Raw genomic sequence first — 25,451 nt, 5'->3', positions numbered from 1 at the left:
TGCAGATATAGTTTTTAAAATACCGAATGTATATGCCAGCTTTTACCTATTTTTGGCTTTTCATATCCAGCTTAAATAGTCTCCTCCAATCAAGTAGTATAGGAAAGTGCTACAGCGATCAGTCATTTATAGAGCCACATCATATCCACCTCTTTATACAAGTTCACATAGTTTATACAGCTGGTTATCTCTGGGTTCCCGTTAGCTTCTCTTATTCCCTTATTGATCTTTTATTCACATGTGATCAAGATGTATTAAAATGTTCTATGTCATAACCATATAATGCAGTTCTGATGCAAGTTCTAATTAAACTTCTCACAGTAGAAAATACCTCTCTCTTCTCCATAGATCTGCATTCAGTTGCTGTTTTTAAACATTGTTTTGTCTTTCAGAAATTAATTATTAGCAGCGAATGTACCTCTGGGTCTGGATCAGCTGGGAGGAGGAGTGTGGATGGTATCCCTCTAGGTTCAGCGTGCACGCTGTCTCGAGACACTCACCTCAGTGTGGGCTAAGGTCCCGGCTAGAGCCACTACGGTCGGCGGGTCCCGTCCTCCCGCTACTTACCCCGCATCCTGTATCCGTTTCCCAGTGCCACGACGCGGCCCCAATGCATCGCCGCCCGCAGCCTTCCACACCGCCAGCACCGAGCGGGTCTGATGGTTCAATGTAGCCGATGGGCAGCGTGTGCAGCGGCAGCGTAGGGGAGCTGCTATCTCCCTCTCTCACTCAGGTCCGGTCCGTCCTTCCTCCTAGCGGTCCCATCGTTCTTCGCTCCCCCACCTGTGAACGCCTCGCGTCATCACGTCCTCACGTGGACGCGCATCAGCGTTCTGGGCACACCTGCCGGAAAGTGTTCTATTGCTAACTTTTAACAGAACAGAGTCTGGCAAGTGCTCTGCATAGAACAATGCGCCCAAAGATTACTTTCAGACTACCCCTGCAATGGCACATTCAGAAAGCTCCTGAGTACTCCAAAAACCAAGCTGAGAATGACTGGGCCTGAGAGGTGCATTTGAAGACACAGCGCTCCAGCAGCAATGTAGGAGAAGAGTCCTGACTGAAGTAAAAAAATTGAAGAAGAAGAAAAAAGTAAGTCTTCTAAAGAGTAGAGCTGGAAAAAAAAAAAAATAGACACCCATCCTTCTGGGACACTAGAAAAAAAAACTGAGGCATACTGGTAGCGGGAGGTTATCCCCTGCTTGTCTAGTTTTTGTAGGTGGCAGTATAACGCATAGTTTGAAAGGCTTCCTGTGTCCCTCAATAGATGAAAGAAAAAAAGAATGAAATAATTTAAAAGTATCTTTCTGAGCATATGTTATAATTAAAATATGTTTCACATCAACATAGAACTGCTTTAAAACAAAAATATTATATCCTATTTACAGGAATCTTCTGCATGCAAACAGCAGCTATGCTTTCACTCTGCAGATATCATGTATTATGAAAAGACAACAATAATTTGCAGTTTGCCCTTGACAGTACACAAAAGCATTCATGTTAAAATAAGAGAGCTGATTTTGACCTCATAATACAGGTCTCCCCAGCCTTGATACGATACTTCAGCAAAACCTTAACAGATATTGATGGTCATTAGTTACATTTACACACACACACACACACACACACACACACACACACACACATTAATGGTCATCTGGCACATTTAACCACCTCAGACAGAAAGACCTACAAACGTAAAAAAGTAAAGAATATAAGAGTAAAAACTCATACCTTTATAAAAGAACGCATAGAGAAGAGATTTGCAAGCATGGTGGATAGACCCTGTGCCAGACAGCTCTGAGCAATGAAGCCAAGCTTCAACTCAGCCAGACAAATTGCATCGTCTCCTTCTTTCCAATTCCAGCTAGGGATGTTTAGTAGATGTGCCTGAAAGCACAATAAACCAACATGAATATAAGCAAAAGGTAAAACATGAAGGCTATGTAACAGGACAAAGCGCAATGTCAATTTCAAACTGCAGTGACCCATGGCAACCAATAAGATTAGTGAAAAGTTGATACATTTCTAAGTGTTACTGGACTTCGCAGAGTGCTGTTTGTCTTAATACAATAAACCCAAAGATTTTGAAAGTATGTGGCTGAATATTTTCTTATACTACATAGCATAGGAAACTATGCATATAGAATCTATCATCTATATTTCCTATATGAGCAACTCAAATGATCTACAGTATTAAACTCAATTGTTACATTTTAAGCAAATCAAAAATTGTTCAGCAAACCTAAAGCCCACCTCCAGCCAAATTGTATTTTTATTTTTTTAGATACAGCAGGGAAGGGTTATAGCCTCTATCAGGCTTTTATTGTAGTCCGTTACCCCAAAAAGGAGATTTCTCTTTAATTCCTATCGGGAGAGGAAGTTGTGGAAGCATTTGTCAAAAGGGACAATAAAAAAAGAAAGCTGAGCAGGGAAGGGTTACAGCTTTCAAACTCCTGGGAATGGTTTTATTGCTGTAAATACCTTCCAATCTGTGATGTCCACACACCATATTTATTGTACATATTTATGTTAAATTTAGCTTTAAATTTAGCCAAATAAGCAACATTTCCACCTTGTTGTGATACTGCAGCATCTGTGTGATAATCCGGATCTTTGGATGATAGTTTTTTATCGAGATGACCCTGCAAGGTAAGGGACAGTGAAAAAGTTACAGGTAAGATAAAGCTACTTCAATCATTTAATCTCATGGTTGCCAATGTAACATGACAACTGCCTAAATATAAATCAGTACTCAAGCTCTGTTTTCTTTCTAGTTCTGTGATAACTCCTCCCAGATTATCAACAACATTATAAGTAGGCAAGGGTGATTCTGTGTTTACAGATCTTTCAATACCATGGAAAATTCATTAAGGTAAAAAAAAACTCCCAATACTTTGTCTGCCCTTGTCTCTTAAACACTTACCTTTCTTCTCTCACGTTTCAGTGTTGTCCTAGCTCCAGCTCCACTGCTCTCTCTTCCAGGTCTCACATCAAGCAATATAGGAGTAAACAGACACAGAGAGCAGGGACCTGTGCATTGTGATGAAATTTTTTCTTTGACACAGGATTGGGTAATTTTTGGACCATGTGATTTTGGGATGGATGAGGAGGATGGGCTTTAGAAGGGGGACAATGTAAATCAAGTTGGACCGATCCCAAAGTCACCAAAGGCACTGTGAATGTTTGTGTGTTCCTTGTCCTGGCTACAAATTTGTCCAGTCTGTTATTGAACTTGGAAGCCAGGAGGTCTATGTCCAGCATTTCCCACCTGCAACAGAGCACTCAAAGCACCCCGGATGGACAACCCTGTCTCTGAGATCCAGACTCTGACCAATGGAAAAATCTGCTTGCAAGTTTTCCATGCCTACAACATGCACAGCACACAAGGCCAGCATGTGGGGTTCTGCCCAGGTACCCTCGAAGATCGATGTATGGCACCAGCATGGTGTTGTCCTACTATACGCTGATACTGAAATCTTGAAGCTCGAAGATCTAGTGCTGGAGGGATAGAAAAATCGGTCTGAACTCAAGAACTTTGATTAGAATATATCTCCTCTGACAAAATCCCCTGAACTGAGAGAGAAGGATACCACCCCAGTTTGACAGGCTGGTGGTCATCATTAGAAATATCCAGGTTATCAGAAGAAAGGACTTCCTCAATTATAGTGCCAGGTTGGAAATCCACTACTGCAGGGATATCCTGGTTCTGCTGGTCAGGTCAGACACATGGCCAAGTTCATAGACTGAATCTGTTTGTCCCACACTACCAGAAGGTTGAGTTGCAATGGCCCGAAGTGAAACCGTGTATTTTGGATTGCCTTAAAGGAGGCCACCATCCATCCAAGGATCCTGATGCTTCACGTCATGTTCTTCACTTCTCTCCTTCTCCCGATGTTGACACGCCGGCTCTTCTCGCTGAAATGATGGATGCGTGGCTTGCATCGGACCTATATAGGCCTCACAGTCCCATCATGCTCTGTACCTACCCATGTGATACCTACCCACGTGGGTAGGTATCACATGGGTAGGTACAGAGCATGATGGGATTGTGAGGTCTATATAAATCCGATGCAAGCCACGCATCCATCATTTCAGCGAGAAGAGCCGGCGTGTCAACATCGGGAGAAGGAGAGAAGTGAAGAACATGACGTCACAGCACGGAAGAAGAACTCACAGCACGGAAGGAGAAGAAGACGTACAGCACGGAAGAAGGCACCGGACAGCGAGAGGAAGAACCGGGGTGCGCCGACTCAACAGCGGAGAGCGGCGAACATAGAAGGAGACCCCCGGAGAGTTGAGAAGACCCCCCGGATAGCGGAGAAGACCCGTCGGGATAGCGGAAGAAGAAGCCCTCCCGCCGAAGACACCGGAGGAAACCCGCCGGGGGGTGGGGGCTTTTTTAAAAGCGACCCCCCCCGGCGGTGGAAGAGAACCAGACGGCGGCCCCCACCCACCCGAAGACGTCAAAGAAGAAGCCCCCCCTGGTAAACAGAGCTAATAAAGAAGACGGGGGGGCCTCCGGAGCAGAAAAATAAATTATTTTAAAAACCCTTGTGTGGTGTGTTTATTAACTTTGACATTTTTCCTACAGGTGAATGGTTAGGGGTACGATGTACCCCATATCCATTCACTTAGGGTGGGGGGCCGGTATTTGGGGGCCCCCTTATTAAAGGGGGCTCCCAGATTCCGATAAGCCTCCCGCCCGCATACCCCGACAACCAACGGCCAGGGTTGTCGGGAAGGGGCCCTGTCCTCATCAACATGGGGACAGGGTGCTCTGAGGTGGGGGGGGCGCAGTGCGCCCCCCTGCCCCAGAGCACCCAACCCCCCCATGTTGAGGGCATGCAGCCTGGTACGGCTCAGGAGGGGGGGGGGGGCGCTCGCTCGTCCCCACTCCCTTCCTGGCCGGCCGGGTAGCGTGCTTTGGATACGGGTCTGGTATGGATTGTAGGGGGACCCCCTACGCTGTTTTTTTCGGCGTAGGGGGGCTCTCCTTACAACCCATAACAGACCTAAGGGCCGGTATGCTCCTGAGGGGGGAACCCATGCCGGATTTTTATTTAAAATCCGGCGGGGACTTCCCCCTCAGGATTCATAACAAACGCCGCACACGTGTAGAATTGGCGGGAATCCAAGTCGGATCTCCCGTCGCTTCTATGACGGCTCTGTCTCCATCGCGACAAGCCAGCTCGGCGCTGGCTCCCGCGATGGGGCTCGTAGGTGCTCAATCTCGCCGAGAAAGGGAGCGAGATTGACACAATATCGCGTTCACCTACTGTATATATAGTTCTATAAAAATATATGCAAATCAATATTAGGACCCTTAGGGTGTGCAGAATTTAACAATTAATCAATTTCACCTTCTAACATTTAAGCTGAAACTCATGGTCGTAACCATGCCATGAAGATGTCATTATGCTAATGCTGGTGGTTCACTGAAGCTGAAAGCAATTCGCTTAAAAGTCTGTCAGTAACTGAATCACCTACTGATGACACTGCCGTCTCCGAACCAGAAGGTTGTAGTTTCAGTGTCCACCAGCAGTTGTCTCCCAGATTTCAGCAATTATTCACCACCCGACCCTGGCTACTTGGAGAGTATTTAGTCCATCCTCTACATTTTCCTCTTGCTTCAATGTTTTGCCTGCTAGCCAGATACCACTTGCTGATTGATCCTAATCCTGCCCTGTACCTACAGGTGAAACTCGAAAAATTTGATTTATTTCACCAATGCAACTTAAAATGTGAAACTAATGAATGAGATAGACTCATTACATGCAAAGCAAGATAATTCAAGCTGTGATTTGTCATAATTGTGATGATTATGGCTTACAGCTAATAAAAACCCTAAATCCACAATCTCAGAAAATTAGAATATTACATGCAATCAAGAAAACCAAAAATAGGTAGAAGAATACGTATCGGCCTAAACTGAGGAAAAAAAAAATTATATATGTTTTTGGGGGATATTTATTATAGCAAAAAGTAAATGACTGTTTACAGGGTATAGAGACATAATAGTTAACTGATTCCTTTTAAAAATAGATAAAAATCAATCCTATAATGTACCTACAGTTTCAGTTTAGTTTTTGCATGCTGTTTACAGCTTCTGTGATGTACAGCGACACAGAGCCAATACAGGGCAGTGATGGTTTGTAAAATCACACCTCCTTGATTAGTGACCACAGAGAGAAAGCTCCCAGTACTGTGGTTATCAGGAAACAGACAACCAGGAAGTGTGGAGATCAGAGAAGAATTACAGCAACTTGAAAGCAAAAACTAACAACGAGGACATAAAAACAGCACTGCATTAAGGTAAAGGAAGCTATTAAGATAAAAAAAAAATGTTCCTTTAAAAACCCTTTAATTACTCACCAGGATGCAAACAATCGCAGAACTTTAAACAAATGTGGAATGACGAATACATGCATCTATCTCTGATATGGACATATCATATGATACAAGTCAGAAATATTTTAAAATACACATGATATTGAAAAGTAAGAATATATGTTGACATGGGATAAATGAAAAATAATGTTTGGATCAATAACATCTCAGGTCAGAGGGAAAAATATGATTATAGCATCTGTTGATTTAGAGACTTTGTTAGAAGAAATAAATATATATATGAATATGAGTTTAACCACTTAAGGACCGCCTCCTGCAGATATACGTCGGCAAAATGGCACGGATGGGTACAAGCACGTACCTGTACGTCCTCTTTAAGTGCCCAGCCGTGGGTCACGGGCGCGCGCCCGCTACCCAGTTCGAAGCTCTGTGACCGCAGCCGTGGGACCCGATCACCGACGGAGTCCCGCGATCGGTCCCCGGAGCTGAAGAACTGGCAGAGCTGTGTGTAAACGATCCGTTTCATTGTCATTTACACAAAGTTATTGAACCACATTGAGAACATATCATGGCACAAATGTCAAGTGTACTGCATGCCCATTTTGGGGGTATTTTTATTGATTTTCAAGTTGTTAATGCACCGCAATTGGTATTTTAATTTCATGTAAATCTTCATATTTTTTTGTCAACCAATAAATGTACCTATTTTGTATGATCCTACGTCTCCGTGAATAAGTTTCATATTATAGACTATGTCATATATATTGACTTGTATTCAAAAATATCTTCATTAAAAAAATAATTCAAAATAAATACTGTGCGGGTAAAAATGACCTTAAAAAAGCACAACACAGTGACCACAACATGATTTCATTTAATGTTAGATGTAAGCGAGGGACTCTTTAATGACTGGAATGGCACCACTAGATTGGCGTAGGGACAAGTTCTTGCTGTCAAAATATATTTTAAGCAACAGACAACATGGATTCATGAATGACAGAAGTTGTCAAACAAACCTCATTTCTTTTTAGGAGGGGGCAAGTAAAACCTTGGACAGAAAGGTGGCTGTGGTATACTTGGATTTTGCAAAAGCATTTGACACAGTTCCCCACACACGACTAATGTGTAAGGTAAAGTCTACAGGCTTGGAAGGATCAATTTGTAAATGGATAAACTATAGTAGTGTTATGATTCTTACTCTGAATGGTCCAAAGTTATCAGTGGTGTACCCCAAGGTTCAGTGTTGGGACCCTTACTTTTTAATAACTTTATAAATGATATAGGGTCTGGGATTAAAAAGTACCATTTCGGTCATTGCAGACGACACCAAGCTATGCAGTGGATTAATGTCCTAATTAGGATATCTCCAAATTACAAGCCAATGCACTATTTGGGCAACTAAGTGGCAAACGAGGTCTAATGTTGATAAATGTAAAGTTATGCACTTGGGGGCTAAGAATATGGATGCATCATACATACTAGGGGGAGTAAAAGTGGGGGAATCCATAGTGGAGAAGGATCTGGGGGTTTTGGTAGATGATCTCAATAATGGCATGCAATGCCAAGCTGCGGTTTCCAAAGCAAAGTTTGTTCTTGTATTGAGAGGTTTGGGCACCAGTTCTTAAAAAGGAGATTGGGGAACTGGAGAAAGTGCAGAAAAAGGCAACCAAACTGATAAGAGGCATGGAACAGCTCAGCTATAAGAAAATAGTAGAGGAACTGAATTTATTCTCTCATGAGAAGAGGAGATTAAGGGGGGAGTATGATCATCATGTACAAATACATAAGTGGTCCATATAGTGAACTTGGTGTCAAGTTTTTCACTTTAAGGTCATCACAGAGGACAAGGGGATACTCTTTACATCTAGAGGAAAAAAGATTTCCTCTCCAAATACGGAAAGGTTTCTTTACAGTAAGGGTTGTAAAAATGTGGAATAGACTCCTTACAGACGTGGTTCTGGCCAGCTCAGTAGATTGCTTAAAAAAAGGCCTAGATTCTTTCCTAAATGTACATAATATAACTGGCTATTAACATTTATAGGTAAAGTTGATCCAGGGAAAATCCGATTGGCAATTGTCGCTCTATTTTTGTTTATAGCGCAAAAAATAAAGACCGCAGAGGTGATCAAATACCACCAAAAGAAAGCTCTATTTGTGGGAAAAAAAGGACGCCAATTTTGTTTGGGAGCCACATCGCACAACCGCGCAATTGTCAGTTAAAGCAATGCAGTGCCGAATCTCAAAAACTGGCCAGGTCCTTTACCTGCATAAAAGTCCGGGTCTTAAGTGGTTATTGTTTTTTTTTGTTACCTTCCTCTGGCTCAACTGTGGGTGAAGTATTGTGTATATGGGATTGTATGGTTTATTTGACTAGATGGACGTGTGTCTTTTTCAACCTATGTAACTATGTATGGATGTCTGCTCTTGGTATCCCTGACACTGTGATCTAATGGTTCTGAATGCTTCTCTTCACAAGTAAACTGTGCATGTTGCAAAGTAAAAAAATACAAAAAAACTCACAATATATATATAAACAGAATGTAAATTTAAAAAAAGTCATCCTCATTACCTGACTTTTAAACACGAATGAGTTAACCAAGTCATGCTGTCCTACTGTATACATGATGCATTAGCCACTACATATTTTGGGAAGTGATTTTTTTTTTATACCTTGTTTTCTACATATCAATATTACATTTTTGGCTATTAGATTCAAATTGCATGTAAATGTACCTCATTATGTTTGACGCATCTTCCGCATCAGGGTCAGCACAGTACTTGTTGGCTAGGATTAGACAGGCATCTGCTGATTCAATCTGAAATGGATGACAAAAGATTACAAACACATCCGTCAACCCCACATGAGAATAATTTACACATCCCTTTTTCATAAACCCCGTTTATCAAGTTTGTCAAAATCAAGTGAAAACCATGTCATAAAAAGGTAAAAACAAAAACCTAAATGATATCAGATAAAAAAAAAAAAAACTTTTGACTTACCTGTAAATTTCACAGGTAGGAACACAGGTAAAATATTTATACACCATGAGTTATAGGTTTATACCTTCAGGTGATTTACAGTGCCAAAGATTTAGAAGACCCTGCCTCCCCTCTAACCCTACCCCTCTTTTGTGAGTCCTCCGCTTTGTAGCAAGAAATTCAATTCAAAACACACAATCTCACAGAGCCGTTGCGAGAACCTTGGGGCCAAAAGCTACATCAGATTCAATGTCCACCTGATAAAGCTATGACACAGTCAGGTAACTGAGGCTCTGTGCCAAATTGCCAATGAAATATAAACTGATCTGGTGGAATGGGAGTGTGGAAGTACAAGAGGAGATTTATTTTTGAGAATGTAGGTTCTTGCAATTAGATTTAAAATCAATTGTATAATGATGGACTTTGAAGTAGGGTGTCCTTTGAGGTCCAGGACAAAGTGAAAATCCATCCATCTGATTAGAGCAGTAGACTTGAATTATACACTAATGGATTCACTATATCCAGGAAACAAAGATTTCCTTTGGATGTTTAGGAGCAAGGAAAAAGGATGAGAGTCCTCAATGATGTGGAATAATTAAGCCAATTTTGGAAGAACAGATGGCTTTGGGATTTAAAACAACCTAGTCATTGTGAAAAATTAGGAAATGTTCTTTACAGGAAAGAGCTGCCAGGTCAGAGACACTTTCTGGCAGAGGTGATCAAAAGGGCTACTTTGCATGAGAGATCATCTAAGGGGGTATCCCTGATTCCTGGTTCAAATGGTGGTTTCTGCAGGGTAGAGAACAAAATCAAGATCCCAAGGAAGCACATGGTTCTGCAATGGGGGCATAATAAAGACCTGATTGTAGGAAGGGCAGAATGTAACCTACAGAGTCATTTCTGGGATTTAAGTGCCTGTGGTCACAATGTGGGTAAAATATGGTTTTCAGGTGCAAGAATATATCTCCCTGGAATAGGCTTTTTCTTGATTTTAGCAAGGTGGGAATCACAGACTCAGAAACCTCTCTATCCAGTCAAACCTGGGAGTCAATAGCCTTGCCATTAAAGCCAGATGCTGAGAAGCAGAATGGAATAGAGGGCATTGAGATAGTCCTGGCAACGGACAGACATCTTGTTGTCGAATCTGGGCGCTAAGTTGGCCACATCTGGAATCCCCCATTTTTGGCATATCTGAATGAAAACATGTAGATTAATGGCCTATTCTGTTTGATCTAGGTAATGGCAGCTGAAATAATCTTCTCTTCAAAATTCAGGATGTGCTCAAAGAGAAAGAACTTTCTTTTCTGGTAGAAACACTTTCTTGAGATGTGTCGAGGACCTCATCCAAGTATTCCAGGTGAAGGGCAAGGCTGGATAGCAAATTTGTTTAAATTGATCACATAACCGAAGGCCTGGTGCGCATGACTTGTCCTGTGCACATGTTCTGACAGCTGCAAAGGCAAGGAGTACTTCAGAAGAGGTTCATCTGGATAGCCTGGGACTTAATAATAATCAAGAATAATAAAAATATTCCTGTAGGGCTTTGGTACAGTGAACAATTTTGAGCAGAATCCTCTGAACCTGTGTTTTGGCGATACTGGCACAATGAGGTGGTTCGAAACATTTTGCAAATCAAGCTTTTTTTGGGCAGTTTTTGGTTGATTTAAAAGAAGAAAGCAGTGAGGTGGTAGAGATCTGAACTGTATTTTGTACCCCTTTGAAACCACCGATTACACCAACGGGTCTAAAAAGCCTGTGACCCAGAGAAAGGCAAACTGCAACAGACATACCCCCACTCTTAGGAGTGATGGCACTGCTTCACTGTGAAGAGGGCTTTGGGATAGGGTTGGCAGCCTTGGCTGGCCAAGCCTTGCACTGAGGGGTACATTTGAAGTTAGGTTTTTAATTTGAAGTTAGGTTTTTGAATTGAAGCCTGCTTAGAGCGGACAGGTGCTCTGTGCTCTGTGTTTTGAGGTGCTAGGGGCTCCTGAAAAAGATGGTTTTGGAACCTTCTGCTGTGGAAGTAAAAACTTCCCACCTGTGACCTCTTTGATAAAATGGTTAAATGCCTCACCAAGCAGACATCTTTCTTGGAAAGACATGTGCGAGGCATCTTTTGCAGGTAGCTTCAGCTGTCCTAGCTTTTTTACACAGAAAAGTCGAGCAGAATTAAACTGTTGTAATTTCTGTGCAACAGCATACTTCTGAAATACAGGTTCATGTTGGTTGTTCATTGTCCTAGTCCAATTAGCTGCAGTTTGACATACTAAAATTGGAGCAACAGCTGGCTGCAGGGCTGGGCCTGCAAAATTAGAAAAAAAGAGATCTTTTAGGAACATTTCAAAATTTCAAACTGCAGAATCTTTAAAAGAACTGTACTGCGGAAGGTTGGCGAACCACCGTCGTACGTCAGCTTATGGAGATCTGCCTGTTTAAACAAGGTGGATCCCCATTCTGACCGGGAACATGGTAGAGATCTTCTGTTCCCAGTGATCAGGAACAGTGATCTCTGTCATGACCCAGTTAGCCCATCCCCCCTACAATTAGAACATCATTGAGGGAAAACAGTTCACCCCTGCCAGTGTCATTTTTTACGCAAAAAATAAAAACCACAGAGGTGTTCAAATACCACCAAAAGAAAGCTCTATTTGTGGGGAAAAAATGAACATCAATTTTGATAGGGCACAATGCTGCACAATCGCGCAATTGTCAGTTAAAGCGACGCAGTGCCATCACAAAAAATGGCCTGGTCATTAAGGGGGAAAATCTTTCCAGTCCTTAAGTAGTTAATAAGTTTAGCAAGTTGTTTTTTGGCAACTACATGAGTAGTCCACTTATTTGCAAACCCTTTTTCTACTAGCTAGAGTTCAGAAAAGATTTTGAGAGGAATGAAAATTCTTTCAGAAGTGACTCAGTAATCATAGACCACACATTCAATCTGTTCATGGACAGAGAACGTTTCGTAAGGTTTTAGACAAATGGGCATGGAGAAATAGAGGAGAGAGTCAGCTTGCACAATGTCAAATCCTTTGCAGACAATGATAAATAATTTTTTAACATTAGAAAGCATGTTGTGTGAAGATCACTGTTAAATACAGTATAGTGACAATCGGGGGGAATTTCCTCAATATGATCTTCTTTTCTCTAGGACTAGCATGTTAGGATTCAAATCTGCTTAAGAAAGGGCGGTAGGAGAAGAGGAGTGACCTTTTTGGGTCATGGGTGAAGATAGCAATTATAAGGCCTTAATCTGTCCAAAAACGTGACATAAATGCAGAAAATTCTGCTTTAGGCTGGGTTCACACTATTGCGAATTGGATGCAGTGGTTTCTCCACATCCAATTCGCATTTCAGGAGACCGTAACCGCCTCTCAATGAAGCTGGTTCAAATAGCCCTGGGATGGCTACAGAGCGAATTGCACAGGAGTTCTGTGCATCTTCTGGTCCATTTCAAGTTCGAATTCAGCTAAAATTTGAGACCGAAAGCGGACATGAAATGGTGCACAGGTACGCACCGGACCCCCGCTGTGTGCCACTCCACACAACAAAGTAAACCCAGCCTTAGTCAAAAAGGCTGCTTGTGTACCTGAAAAATAGCTAAAATTGGATGATGAGACTAGTGTTAGAAGCAGCTCTTTGTTGAGTGTTGTGCGGGCCTTTGGCAGAGAAAATGTTCACCTACGGTTTTGGATCCCTTTCAGCTGGTGCCCACCATAGCTATAAATGAGGGTATTTCCTTGTGGGATACTCATAGAATAAGGTGCAGAGTACACAGTAACCCAGGTGTAGACTTGTCCTGTAACAAATTCTAATGGTGAAAGGGTGAGAGGAAGTGCTTGAGTACTTTTTAAAGGTGCTAGGTGGAAGTGGCATTAAAGTATGCAATCAGTGGTGTGATGCAACACGTGATCATCAACTCAAGATTACGTTCTGAGTAATTGAATTTTAGCACAAAGTTTAAACACGCAGTGAATGTATTCCAAACATAACCTATTTTTTGGGGGGTTTTACAGTAATTGTCAGAAATACTAGGTGACTCTGTCCTGCTGTTCCACAATGCTAGACTGTAAACTAAGTCCTTGCTTCACCTGTCCTGGTGTGTATACCGTTGAAGGGATTTTTAGGGGGTGGTTTCCAAAGTAATGGACCATGGACCTGCAGCTAACTCAACGCATTGTACCAAGTGCCAAGGTGAGCACCCATGCAGGATCCAGTGCCAGAAGCAACATTACAGGCCACCCTCACAGTGCCAGGTCTGGGTAAATTTTCAATGAAGGCATTAGAAGACAGTGAGGGTTTGAGTGAGGTAGCAAATTATAAAATAATAAAGAAAAATAAGCTATTTAAGATAAGGGCAAGTTTCTTAGCAAAGGAGAAAAGGTTCATTAAATTGAGCCACTAGTAGAAAATTGAGGACTCACAGAGTGGTGTAGTGTTATTGGAGGGCTGCATCCTCTGCTTTGCCAGTGTCTAATCACCTGAAGGTACATGCCTATAATCCATGCTGTATAAATATTCTGCCTGTGTCCTGTACTGTACAATTAAAATGAAACCTTTTTATTATCCAACCTTTCTGGCAAGCAGTTCACTCAGCTATCGATCATAAACCTGAAATGTTTATCTTACATGCACATGCAGGCCCTATAAAAATTATCGCTCCCCTACACTGCATTACCTTACCTTGGAGTTAGCTCTATAAATTGTAATATCAACAGTTATGCTCCATTGCTCATTGCTTATTGTAGCTAGAAGCAGACATATATACCACAGAATTCCCATTAACTTTTTCCTTTTTGATTTGTAGCTCATGTATTTATCCATACTGACTTATATGACATTGTGACCTAAAATATTGTTATAGCAGCACTCAGCTTATTTGTCTATAGTGAGATATCGTCAACCTGATATAGCGACTCTTCGTTCACAGCAATATGAAAAAACATTTCCAGCACCTAGAAGTCAAGATTCTCAATTCTTCACATTCTCTTGTTCCTTTAGGAAAGTAGGGTCTCTTAGCTGAGCAGTTCCAATGTTGTCTCAGGAAACCTCTAGCACTTTGAAGGTCTTCGGGGAGACCTGTGTTTTACATGCCAACACTGCTAGGAAAATATGTACCTGGTCATTAGCGATCACCTCTACAATACAGAAATGCTCAAAAGGAAAAGGTGTTCTAGCATATACTTGCAGTATTTCTCTTTCCAGAACACAAGTCCCAAAAGGAGAATGTCCGTCCCCAAAATCATGCTATGCTATGCTAGTAGGGTGAACACACTAGAGCTGCATGATTCTGGCTAAAATGATAATCACAATTTTTTTGCTTAGAATAAAGATCACAATTCTCTCACAATTCTTGCGATGCAACATCATCTTTCATATTATACAAAAAAATAATAATCAGGCTAACTTTACTGTTTTGTTTAGTCATTAAAGTGTATTTTTTTTTTTATTGCGCTTGAAAGATCGCTGCATGAAAACAGTGTGACATAAAATATTGCAACAATCGCCATTTTATTCTCTAGGGGTCTCTGCTAGAAAAATAATACATAATGTTTGGGGGTGCTAAGTAACTTGCTAGCAAAAAATACTGATTTTAACTTGTAAGCATAAGTGTCAGAAAAAGGTTTAGTCTTTAATTGGTTTAACTGACCTCATTTACAGAACGAAGTTCATTCATTTGATCTAAAATAACTAAACCATACAATGTTTCTCTTTATCTCCTCCTAAACGATGTGATAAACTTGGCAGGCTGACTTTTTTTTTGACAGTTGTCAGCTGTGAGCAGAGAACTCTCTGCACTAAATCGAGGAAATTCTGTTTTAAGACTGTGAGGGGGGTAGAACACACCAACCTCAAGGTAGGCATACAACATCATAAAGGTTTACTAAAGCAGTGAGATATGTTTTTCCTTATAATCATTTGGGTGTTTTTAGCCTTTAGTTTTTATTTTGGGGGGGGGGGGGGCTCAGTAATAAGCGGACCTCGCATTATTTTGCAAGGTACACTTTTGGGAAAAAATAGACAATCTATGGTTGTGGGGCTACAACAAACAAAAACTCTTCAGCACATCACAACCCACCAAAACCCCACCTATTTAAGCAAATGGGCTCTCAGACAGGTGCAAAATGTTAAATGTCGTGGCGACCAGAGAACTCACTCAGTTTTCTCATGCCAGACACTGGAGCCCAAATAAGGCAGAAATCTTTTTCCTGTCTCTCTCACTCGGTCTCTATCTGCAGCCTTATTTACAGTAACTACATAGTCTAGGCAGCCCACATACTCCATTCAGTATTATCCCTGTGATCCACTGTGGCCGTTTGCCATATGTTGACTTTTGTTTTCATTTTGTTTCTGTATATCTTAAAATATATTCAAGTGTAAAAAAAAGATATTTACTGGCATTATGTTACAGCGGAGCACTGCTAATTAAAAAGTCATATCAAAAATGTGTAAATATACATATTTAAAAAATAATACTAATAATAAAAAAAAAAGAATAAAAATAAGAATAAAAAAAAAATGAAAACTTTGACTCCCCCCTTTTCAAATAAAGTCTCTGCACACTTAGTTTGCTGCTTTAAACTAGAAACATGATTTTGAAATAAAAACTAAAACTGTGAAGGCTTAGGTCCTTTTACCTTGACTCTTGCAAGATCATGGGGATTCAGGACGGATCCCTGGTAAAATTCTACCTGAGTAAAGTGCCTCTTGAAGAGAGCTTCTAGCTCCAAATTTGGAGATATGCTGCAGAAAAGCAAAATAATAGGTGGTAAACAACAAGATAATATGCAGTTTTCAAGGTCATTTGTCCCTATTAAATCTACTTATGAAGCAATAAATGTGACTTTCACCAAATCATCTCAGGTATGCAATCAATTACTGTCATTTAAAACACATGGAACTGGAAGATTCTCCTGCAGAGATTGTTTGCGGAACGTCAGATCCACGACTTTCTAAAAATGCCCCAATGTGTTTTTCCCATTCACACTTCATTCTTAATTACCATTTATCTATTTTACAAAATATGAAAATAAATTTTTAGCTTTTGCCTTTTGTTTTATTGAAGTGTTACTACATCCAAGCCTATAATGGTATTAGGCTGGGTTCACACTACTGCAAATTGGATACGGGTTTCTGCAGAAATCACCTGTTACGGCTCATGAAATCCATAATATTCTAATCCTTCAAAATACTTGAATTACTTGATTACATGAGGACTTTCTGACTTTTATGAAATCGTAGCCTGAAGGCATTATTACCTATCTTTCAGAATGAGTTAGCCTTCAATTTTGTTTACAATTTAAAATAAAGTTCTACACTTCGCTGCATAAGTATACTTCATTGGTCCCATATGCAGCCACCTCAAGAAAGAATCAGTTTGTCACCATAAAAATAAATACAAATACTTGTACTTTATATCCATAGTAATAGTCAAGGTGAGCTTATCACAGTTCTCTTAGTTCAGCCAAGTTATACAGACATTGGTTTTCACACAACAGACTAGATGTGGGCTCCTCTCTTTTTTCGGTCTGTCCCAGTTGCCATCTTACAGTTTGCTTGAACTAGTGCATATTCCTTATCTAGTTGAATCTTCCAACTTTTCTATGTGTGTCTCCGCTGGGTGAATTAGTTAAGTTTATGTTGCAGAGACAACAGAAAACAAGAGAAAGTCTTCACAAAGTGGGGTACAAATTCAACATTGACATCACAAAAGGAGTCTTCATTTTGGAGGTTTCCCTCTACTCCTTGTCTGGTGACTACTGTAAAATGTACTTACAGGGTGTTTTACGTTTACATCAGTCACTACCCTCAATGAGCTTCCATTAAGGCTCCCTATCTCATATACATGGGCCATGTTATACAGCCAATTAACTTACCAGCATGTCTTTGGAGTGCGAGAGGAAACTGGGTAAACCCACACAAGGAGAACATACAACTATATGCAGGTAGTATTTGGATGGGGTGGCATAGACCAGAGGACTCAATTCAAGGACTCCAAGTATCCCTTTCTCCTAGGTATCCCCCTAATTCCTCAAAAAGGGGCAGATGCATATTTCCACAGTTCTACGTCTTGATCAAATTATGAAACACAATGGGGGAGATTTACTAAAATTGTTGCACACAGATTCTGGTGCAGCTTTGCATAGTAACCAATTATCTTCTAGGTTTTACTGCCAAAGCCTAATTGAACAAGCTGAAGTTAAAAGCCATTTGGTTACTATGCACAGCTGCACCTGATTCTGTGTGCAACAGTTTTATTAAATCTCTCCAATAAGACTATTGGTGCATTATGGGGGTTAGACTATATATACCCCAATATGAAAGAACAGTTGTTACAAGGAACTCTGCAAATTACAGGGCTTGGAGTTTTTCTACACCCAAGACATGCGCTTTATACAACAGCTGTACACATAATGTCTTCAAATCTTTTAAAATACTGTAAGAATAATTTAACCTTCTAAATACTAAATTGCATCAACATTTGCTGTTAACGCAATATTAAACCTCAAAGCAAACGTATTATATTGCAGCTTACCAATTCTTAGATGGAATGGCTGTATTTGTTTATTTTTTGGCTTTCCATCTTTAAATTTCATCTAGTAATCCAGCCAGAAAGTCTGTTTTTCAAAAGAACAAGCTGATGCAGTTACAGGGATGAAATAAACCATTTACCACTGACAGGGGTAATTACAATGATGCGATTTTATTTCTTAATCTAAAACCTTTATCCCAAAAAGGAAAAAATCTGTTTGCGGAAACTGTTTATAAAGTGTTGGCTAGAGTTTGGCTTCAATTTGTTTGTGTATTTAAATCTAATGCTCCCATTCCACCTGGGGGCATTCTAATACAGGTGGTGTGTTATTGGCCAGATCACCAGGTGAAAACAGAGGGGCAAAAGCCTAAAAAGGAAAATGAATGCAACCACATTTAATGATAAGTTGCAACACATTAAATTTGTATTTTAATATCACTTTAAAGGCAGGTTTTGGTGTTGCAGGCCTGCACATAGCCAACGTCCCAAGGTTCCTGGTTCACATACCATTGATGTAACTTTTTTTGCCCAAAGTACTACCAAAAAGATTATGTTAGAATCTTATGTGTTATGCCAGGAACCCTCCTACATTGGAAAGATAGAAAAGCCCCTGATTGTCCTAGAGGCAGCAGGCTTCCTACTGACCTTATGCACATGCTATGACATTCCCCCAAACTTCATTGATACTGGGAGGCTATTACACATATAATTATCAAAGCCTGTCATGTACTGCTTTCATTAGACACTTGTATTTGCTTTCTAGGCTTGCTGGATGAGGAGGCCCTTCTCCCAGGGGGTATTTACTTCATCTGTTATTTTTACCTCAGCATGCAAACAGATGGCCAAAAATTGGCTATCCCCAAATGCACCAATAGTGGAGAAATGGAAAAACCAAGTTAACCTTACGATCGCTAGAGAAAAAAAAAAGTCTTTCAGAATAAGTGATTTCCTTAGAAGTTTTTGAAATGTTTGGATCCATGATTGTCTGTTCCTGAGTTAGTGCCCTTAGCCTTATTGGATCAGATGTTACTAAAGTGCAGCAGTAGTCCTTGGGTTTCAGTACTCAATTTCTAATTAACTATGCACTGCAGTGTTTTAAGTCAAACAGGACTCGGTGTACTCCAGTAATCCCTGTATTCTATTTCAAGTTAATCACAAAACAGCCTCTAAACCTTTAGTACATAAACCCCAATAATTAGCAACATCTAAAAAGCAAGGCATAAGTAACAGACCATACTGCAAAGTTGTTTCACAATAACATGAGAAGTTACTCACTTGTGCAGGAATACAATCTCCACGTTGACATCATCTCGGTCCTTGTGCAAGAAATCCTTCAAGAAGTTGGATACACTCTCTAAAGTGATATGACCACAGACCACAATATGCCTGAAATACAAATAAACAATTAAGAAAAATAGCCCTGAGACAGGTCTGGTAATAGAGGGAAACCAAGGATGCAGTCTTCAATATACTGGCATCTTCAAAGGGATCCAGAACCAGATGCTAAGAAAAAGAAATAATTACACAAACAGCACTTTGACCAAGAAGATGCAAAAGGTCAGATATCCTATTTTTTTTAATGTGCATATTATATTTTTTTCACCCAATTATATGCAAGATAAAATAAAAAAAATAAGCATTAACGTAACAATGCTAAATACCTAAAGTGACCAAAATTATTTCTATGGTCCTGTCAGCACAAACCAGGTTGACAAAAGTCAATTTAATATGAGGCTGGACAGAAAATTCTCACCTGAAAGATGCCTGCATTCAGGCTGGGTTCACACCTCAGACGTATGTGGCTCGCAACAGGGTTCCGGTGCATCCCTGTTCTCCTTTTCAGGGCCAAATTTTTGCCTGAATTAGGCCCTGAAAAAGAGCCAAAGATGCACAGCAAGCCCTTCCGCAGCCGCAACAGAGATATGTAAACCGCCTCCATAGGGAGCCGGTCACAATCTCTTGTCATGTGAATTGGATGCGGCTAAAACCCACATCCAATTCACATAGGAGTGAACCCAGCCTTAATCAGATTCAGCCCATGTATCCTAACAGCCATGGGTGTCGGTTGTCAAAATACAATCGACAGCACTACAGATTTGTCCATCCAAGCTGTTTAGCATGCATGGGGGAATCAAGTGATTGTTCTCAATCATCATGCAGGGCTGAATGAAAGAAATCTAATGTTTATGTCCAGCTGGTGTTACATTTTTGTGAATTGAGCCATGTGTCAGGTTACAGTGTTGCACAACTTAGAGAGTGTTACCTTCCCATCATGCTCAATGAAGTTTAAATGTGCATAACAATGCTGGAGAGTCTTCCTTCCTTTCATACACCCCCTACACCCGGTGTTTTAAATAAGCTGGACAGACAGCATTGCAAAGTGCAATAGGATCTATTGGATTGAAATTTGTGCCAGGTATGCAGATCTGTTATATGGCATGAATATTTAGTTGACAGGTTGTACTAAATGCTATTATTTACTGCTTCTCTTACTTTCAGGCAATGTGGATAGCTTTGTTTTATTTTATAGCCGACAGTACACTATGAAGAGTGGAAATTTTATTGCGTACATGTCTTCAAACAGTCTTCAATGTCTGTGGAAGGTGATGGAGGAGACTTCTCTTCTGTGTAGCAGATGGGACATATGGATAATGATATTGAATTAAATACAGAACTGGACTGACAATGATTTTGTAAACAAGCTCCTGGAGTTCTAAATTTGTTAAAGAATTTAATTAAAGTACTTGGGGATATTAAAGTTTTTTTTTCAGGTTTCCATGAATACCATATTGTACCCAGAATCCAAAAAGTAGCAAATAGATTTACCTAGCAGGGTCTATATGAGTCTATTTTTTACATCTAGAAAACTAAAATTGTGTACACCCAGAAACAAAGCCTACAGATTGGGCACAGATCATGAACGGTATTTGGCGCTTTACAAATAATAAAAATCAAATCAGGTATTTGATCTTGTTGAGAACAGGCAAAATGCTTCACATAACATAGGAAAATATGCTTGCTTTCACACAAAGTGATCAATCACAAGTGTATACCCAGGCCCAGTCGTTACCTCTGCCAAAATCCAACTGTCATAAGAACAATCATAACTTTAAAAGAGATCCCCCTTCCCCAGAGAGGGTATAAGCATAGATAAAAAGAGAATTGGTTTAAAGTTTCTATGACTTTAAACTGGGATCTAGATGGCATCATTCTGATGTAATTGTTCCTACTTATACACAAGTTATATAAAATGCTTGAATGACTCTAAATATAGGTATATATACACACACACACACACACATGTATACACACACACATATATATATATATATATATATATATATATATATATATATATATATATATACACACACATACACACACACATACATACATATATATATATATATATATATATATATATATATATATATATATGTGTGTGTATCATTTTTTTATCATGTTATTGAGACGCTGATAGAGTTCATTTATCCTGCTTGTATTTTTGAACACGTGAGAACCTCTTTTAACCTGAAGTTTAATACAGATCGTGTAATATTTCCATTTTACAACTGAAAACATGTTAAATAAAACAGCATGTTGATTTTTTTAAGCATATCCTAAAACATTTAGAAATTGTACAACAACTTTATACAACACATACAGAACACAAAAGCTTTAATACAAATAAAACATAGGGATAATTGTGTGAAATTTTAAAGCACATCTATATTTAAAATATAATTACATCAATCCTTTAGTAACAATAGTACTCCATTAAACATATTAAAAGACAATGGTAACTGTGAAACATTTACTTTTCCTTTAGTAAAGCTCCTCTGTGGGTCGTCAAATACCCATTGCTGTAGCATTAGGCTGCCCTTGCATTACCCAATTTTTTTACCTCAGCCAGCCGGATAATCAAAACAAACAGAGCTGATTTTCCTAGCCACACATTTGCAGTGGATGGGGAAGTCCTTGTTGTGTCACTGTATTCTGACAGCAGGACGGCTCTGCCGTCAGAATACACTGATCGGCGCTGCAGGCCATTGGCTGCATGTGCCAATTGAGTAAACTTTTCCCACAAGCCTGTTCATGAAAAGTCAATCAACAAATCGACTTCTCATGAACAGAAATGACCCATACATACACCAAATTTTGGCCTGTTCCTGCTGAACTAGCAGATTTTTTTCCATGAATGGCCACATTTAGTTTTGATGAAGGGCTCTTTCTGAATAGTGGTTCTCCTGTTTAGCAGAACACCCGAGTATCAATTCTGTAACCCCCACCATGTAAGGGAACCCAGAGCACTATTCTTCACATTTACAGTAATGCGTTATGTTTAAAACAGCACATTTATTACTACAGCTTTGAGTTGAATACAGGTTCACTAATTGCTAATCACACATGCAAACAAGCTTACAAACATTTACCACAGTAACACTTACCATGGAAAAATCCCCAATGCCCTCTTCTGAACTTTTAATCAAAACTGATGCAGTCTAAAATAATATCATTATATGCAGTAAAGCCAATGACCCTGACAATATCACAAACCCATTGGTTTTAATTATTGATATACTTGATATACTATACATAGGCAGGTTTTTTTTTGGGGGGGGGCGGGTGGGCTGACACTTATACAATATAATCAACAGTGTCATATACTAATTGTAAGTATCTTACATGTATCCATATGATCAAAAAAGTCACCATCACCACATTGTGGCATATACGAATATGTAGAATAGCTAAAAAAAAAAAAAAAAAAAAAAAAAAAAACACATACAACACATTGGATAATGTGTTTTGTCTACTAGAATGTTTTTAATGAAGTTAACTTTGGTTGTGGTACACACAAACTTAAGCAAAGCATTCTGGAAAAGTTTCTGGGACATTGATTCTGAGGGGTCAATATGTGTGAGAATCAAAGGTCACCCCTCATTTCTATGAGCATGGAAGGTCTTTTAAAAAGGCACTGGGCCAATCAATGGATAACTGATGGAACTGACCAACTCTGATGGACAAATGGCTCTTCATAACCTCATAAGGGATTGCATTGAATGCCCTCAATGTAACTTGATTGGCAAATGTAAAATAGTTGGCAGGGTACTGCTAAAGCTTCAACTCCTCGAAGACTTGAAGCAACTCTGAGCTTTTAGATGTTCTAAGGTGGTAAAGCCGGCAGCTGTGAACAATAACAATTTGCAACTTAAGTTATCGGAGGCATTCTGCTGGGACAGTCCTAAGGAATAAGGACCTATTCCTCAGAAACAGTTGGCTTTTTCCACAATATTTTTTTTCCCTGTGTCTGACTTCCAGTCATCAATGAATAGCAAGTTTGTTACCCTGGGTGTGTGCTCTAACCATGTTTCTTATCTTCCCCAACCGTTTTCTATGCAACCCTGTAAATGGTAATCTTCTTATAACATTTTTTTTTAACTAGCAAAGATATGTAATTCCTTTGGAAACCCATGAAAGACAGACAGATGGAATTTGAAACATTTGTAAATAAACCAAAATCATAAAAAAAAGCAGACCTAATATATTAACACGTTTATTTATTTTTTATTGAAAATTTGATTCAGCAGGAAAACATTAAAACCTTTAAAAGAAGACAATTAATCAACTTCCAGTGCATGCATTAGTAGCTATAAGCAATTTTGTAAAAATATCTTCATTTGCAGGTAGATTGAAACCTAAAGTAGTAGCTTGACACGTTTCATCAAATCGGCTTCATCTGGAAGAGTGTTACTACATGAAGTGGGCGCAAGTAAACCACCACGTCAGGTCCAGATTTTAGTTACATGCTTCTCACACCCCTATGCACAAAATGGATGCTGGAGGAGTAGAGCTTATACTAATACTGGAAGATGATGAAGATTCTTCTTTAAAACTGATGGTTTTAATGTAGTATTTCTAAATGAATATGCAATTTAAAAAAATGTGTTTAATATGCTGGTAACTTAAAAGTCATTAAAGGTCTTTTTTTTATGATCTTGGTTTGGTTGGGTTCCACCATCTACCCCTATACATAGAATCATTTGTAAAATTCACAATGGCTATAAAAAGTTCTGTGTGCCAAAAATGCGGAAGAATAAAGTAAATGTGATGTACTCGTCCCAAGAAGAAAAAGGCCTAAAATTATGAGTTTTTCTAAATCCCAGTTGCGCCTGAAACCATTATATCACATTAAAGTAAAACTCTTGGAAAGCAGGTAAATACAGGGTTGAAATGCATATATGCCTACTGCTTTACTTATATGTATTTTAATTACGTAGCTGTTAAGTTCCACATAAGAGTTGAACAATGTTAAAGTGCCCTTATAAATCAAATGGCAATCAGATATGCAGGTACAATTGGTTAGCAGAAAGACTTCAGGAAAAATGAACACTATAACAATTGATCTTTCATACATTAACCAACAGAGATCTGCAAGAGTGCCTATTGGTCCAAAGTGTTGCCTGTAACCAAGCAGATCATGCTATAAAACCTAATAACCAAATGGAAATTAAATGTTTGCAGATCTAATATATGTATATTAAAGTCGAGGTGGGAATCCTGCTTTTATTGCACAAGAATAAGAAAAAAGTATAAGTGTAGATTCACATACTTATAACTAAATGCAGGGAGTGCTGTTTATGATTGTTCCTAATTATTCAATATGGGTCAGCAACCCCAAGCATTTATGTTCTGCTTTTTTTGTAATGCCCAAGTCAGTGCAGGTCACAAATATGACTTGTGAGAATACAGACATATTCAAGGCTGCAATATTTGACATGTTCTGATGATAGGACATTAAAAAAGCAAATAAATCATTTTAGTCCTAACTGTTTTTTTCATCCCCCAAACTTTAATGGGGATGTAGATAGGAGATGCAAAGCAGTCTCATATCTACAGAAACAAGGGAAAAAAGGAAACTGTGTTTATACCCCGCAATTCAATTTTCTAATGCATTGTGTGAACAATTATGCATTTTTCTGTTACATAATGAAATGAAACAGTATATGTATAAGTAGTAAGTGTACAATAAACATATATACAATATAATCACACAGAATTGTGTTAATGTGCTTCAGATGCAATTGTAGATTCCAGTGGAGAAGTTTCCCCAGAGTGACCAAAATGAGTAATTGTGGGCGAGTGGACCAAAAATATCTGGTGGGAAAACTCCACTGGACTGCATATTCCCACACTAAACATGGAAGAAAATAAAAAAAAATTGTGTCTGGTGTGAACAAACCCAAACTGACCTACACCCATCATCATAACTGCTCCTAACCTCTGTTGCTTCAAACCTATTCTGATAATAAGTGCCTTCCAACAGTCTTTTACTTGTAGATAGAATTGAGTGGGATAGTTTCTGCAGTTTTGCATTTGTATGTAGTCATCTTACAACAGCTTACATAACAATATGTCCCAACAGCCAAATGCCCAGAATGGTGTAATGTTGCAGTCCCTGTGTAAGGGTGACCATCCGATTCCACAGGAAACTCGAGCTGTGGGTGGCTCTGCAAACACCACCCTACTAGTCAAAAACGGATTTAAAAATAGACTGAGCTGGGTGGAGAACTATTGGCCAAACATTGGC

At 39.5% G+C, this 25,451-nt stretch overlaps 1 protein-coding gene across 19 annotated transcripts in view; it reads right to left on the bottom strand.

Moving 5' to 3' along the window:
* Positions 1-25,451, bottom strand: part of KCNMA1 (potassium calcium-activated channel subfamily M alpha 1) — an 856,444-nt gene that overhangs the window by 344,227 nt on the left and 486,766 nt on the right. For all 19 annotated transcript variants that reach the window (XM_040320626.1, XM_040320627.1, XM_040320632.1 and 16 more), the window contains exons 10-14: positions 19,136-19,246; positions 15,966-16,071; positions 9,085-9,167; positions 2,576-2,645; positions 1,735-1,890 (exon numbers count right to left, since the gene is read on the bottom strand). In XM_040320626.1, the coding sequence (XP_040176560.1) occupies positions 1,735-1,890; positions 2,576-2,645; positions 9,085-9,167; positions 15,966-16,071; positions 19,136-19,246 (526 nt within the window). The remainder of the gene's footprint in view (positions 1-1,734; positions 1,891-2,575; positions 2,646-9,084; positions 9,168-15,965; positions 16,072-19,135; positions 19,247-25,451) is intronic.

This window comes from Rana temporaria, chromosome 8 (genome assembly GCF_905171775.1).
Source record: "Rana temporaria chromosome 8, aRanTem1.1, whole genome shotgun sequence".
NCBI classification, from domain to species: Eukaryota; Metazoa; Chordata; class Amphibia; order Anura; family Ranidae; genus Rana; species Rana temporaria.
This window is presented reverse-complemented; position numbering and strand designations above follow the sequence as displayed.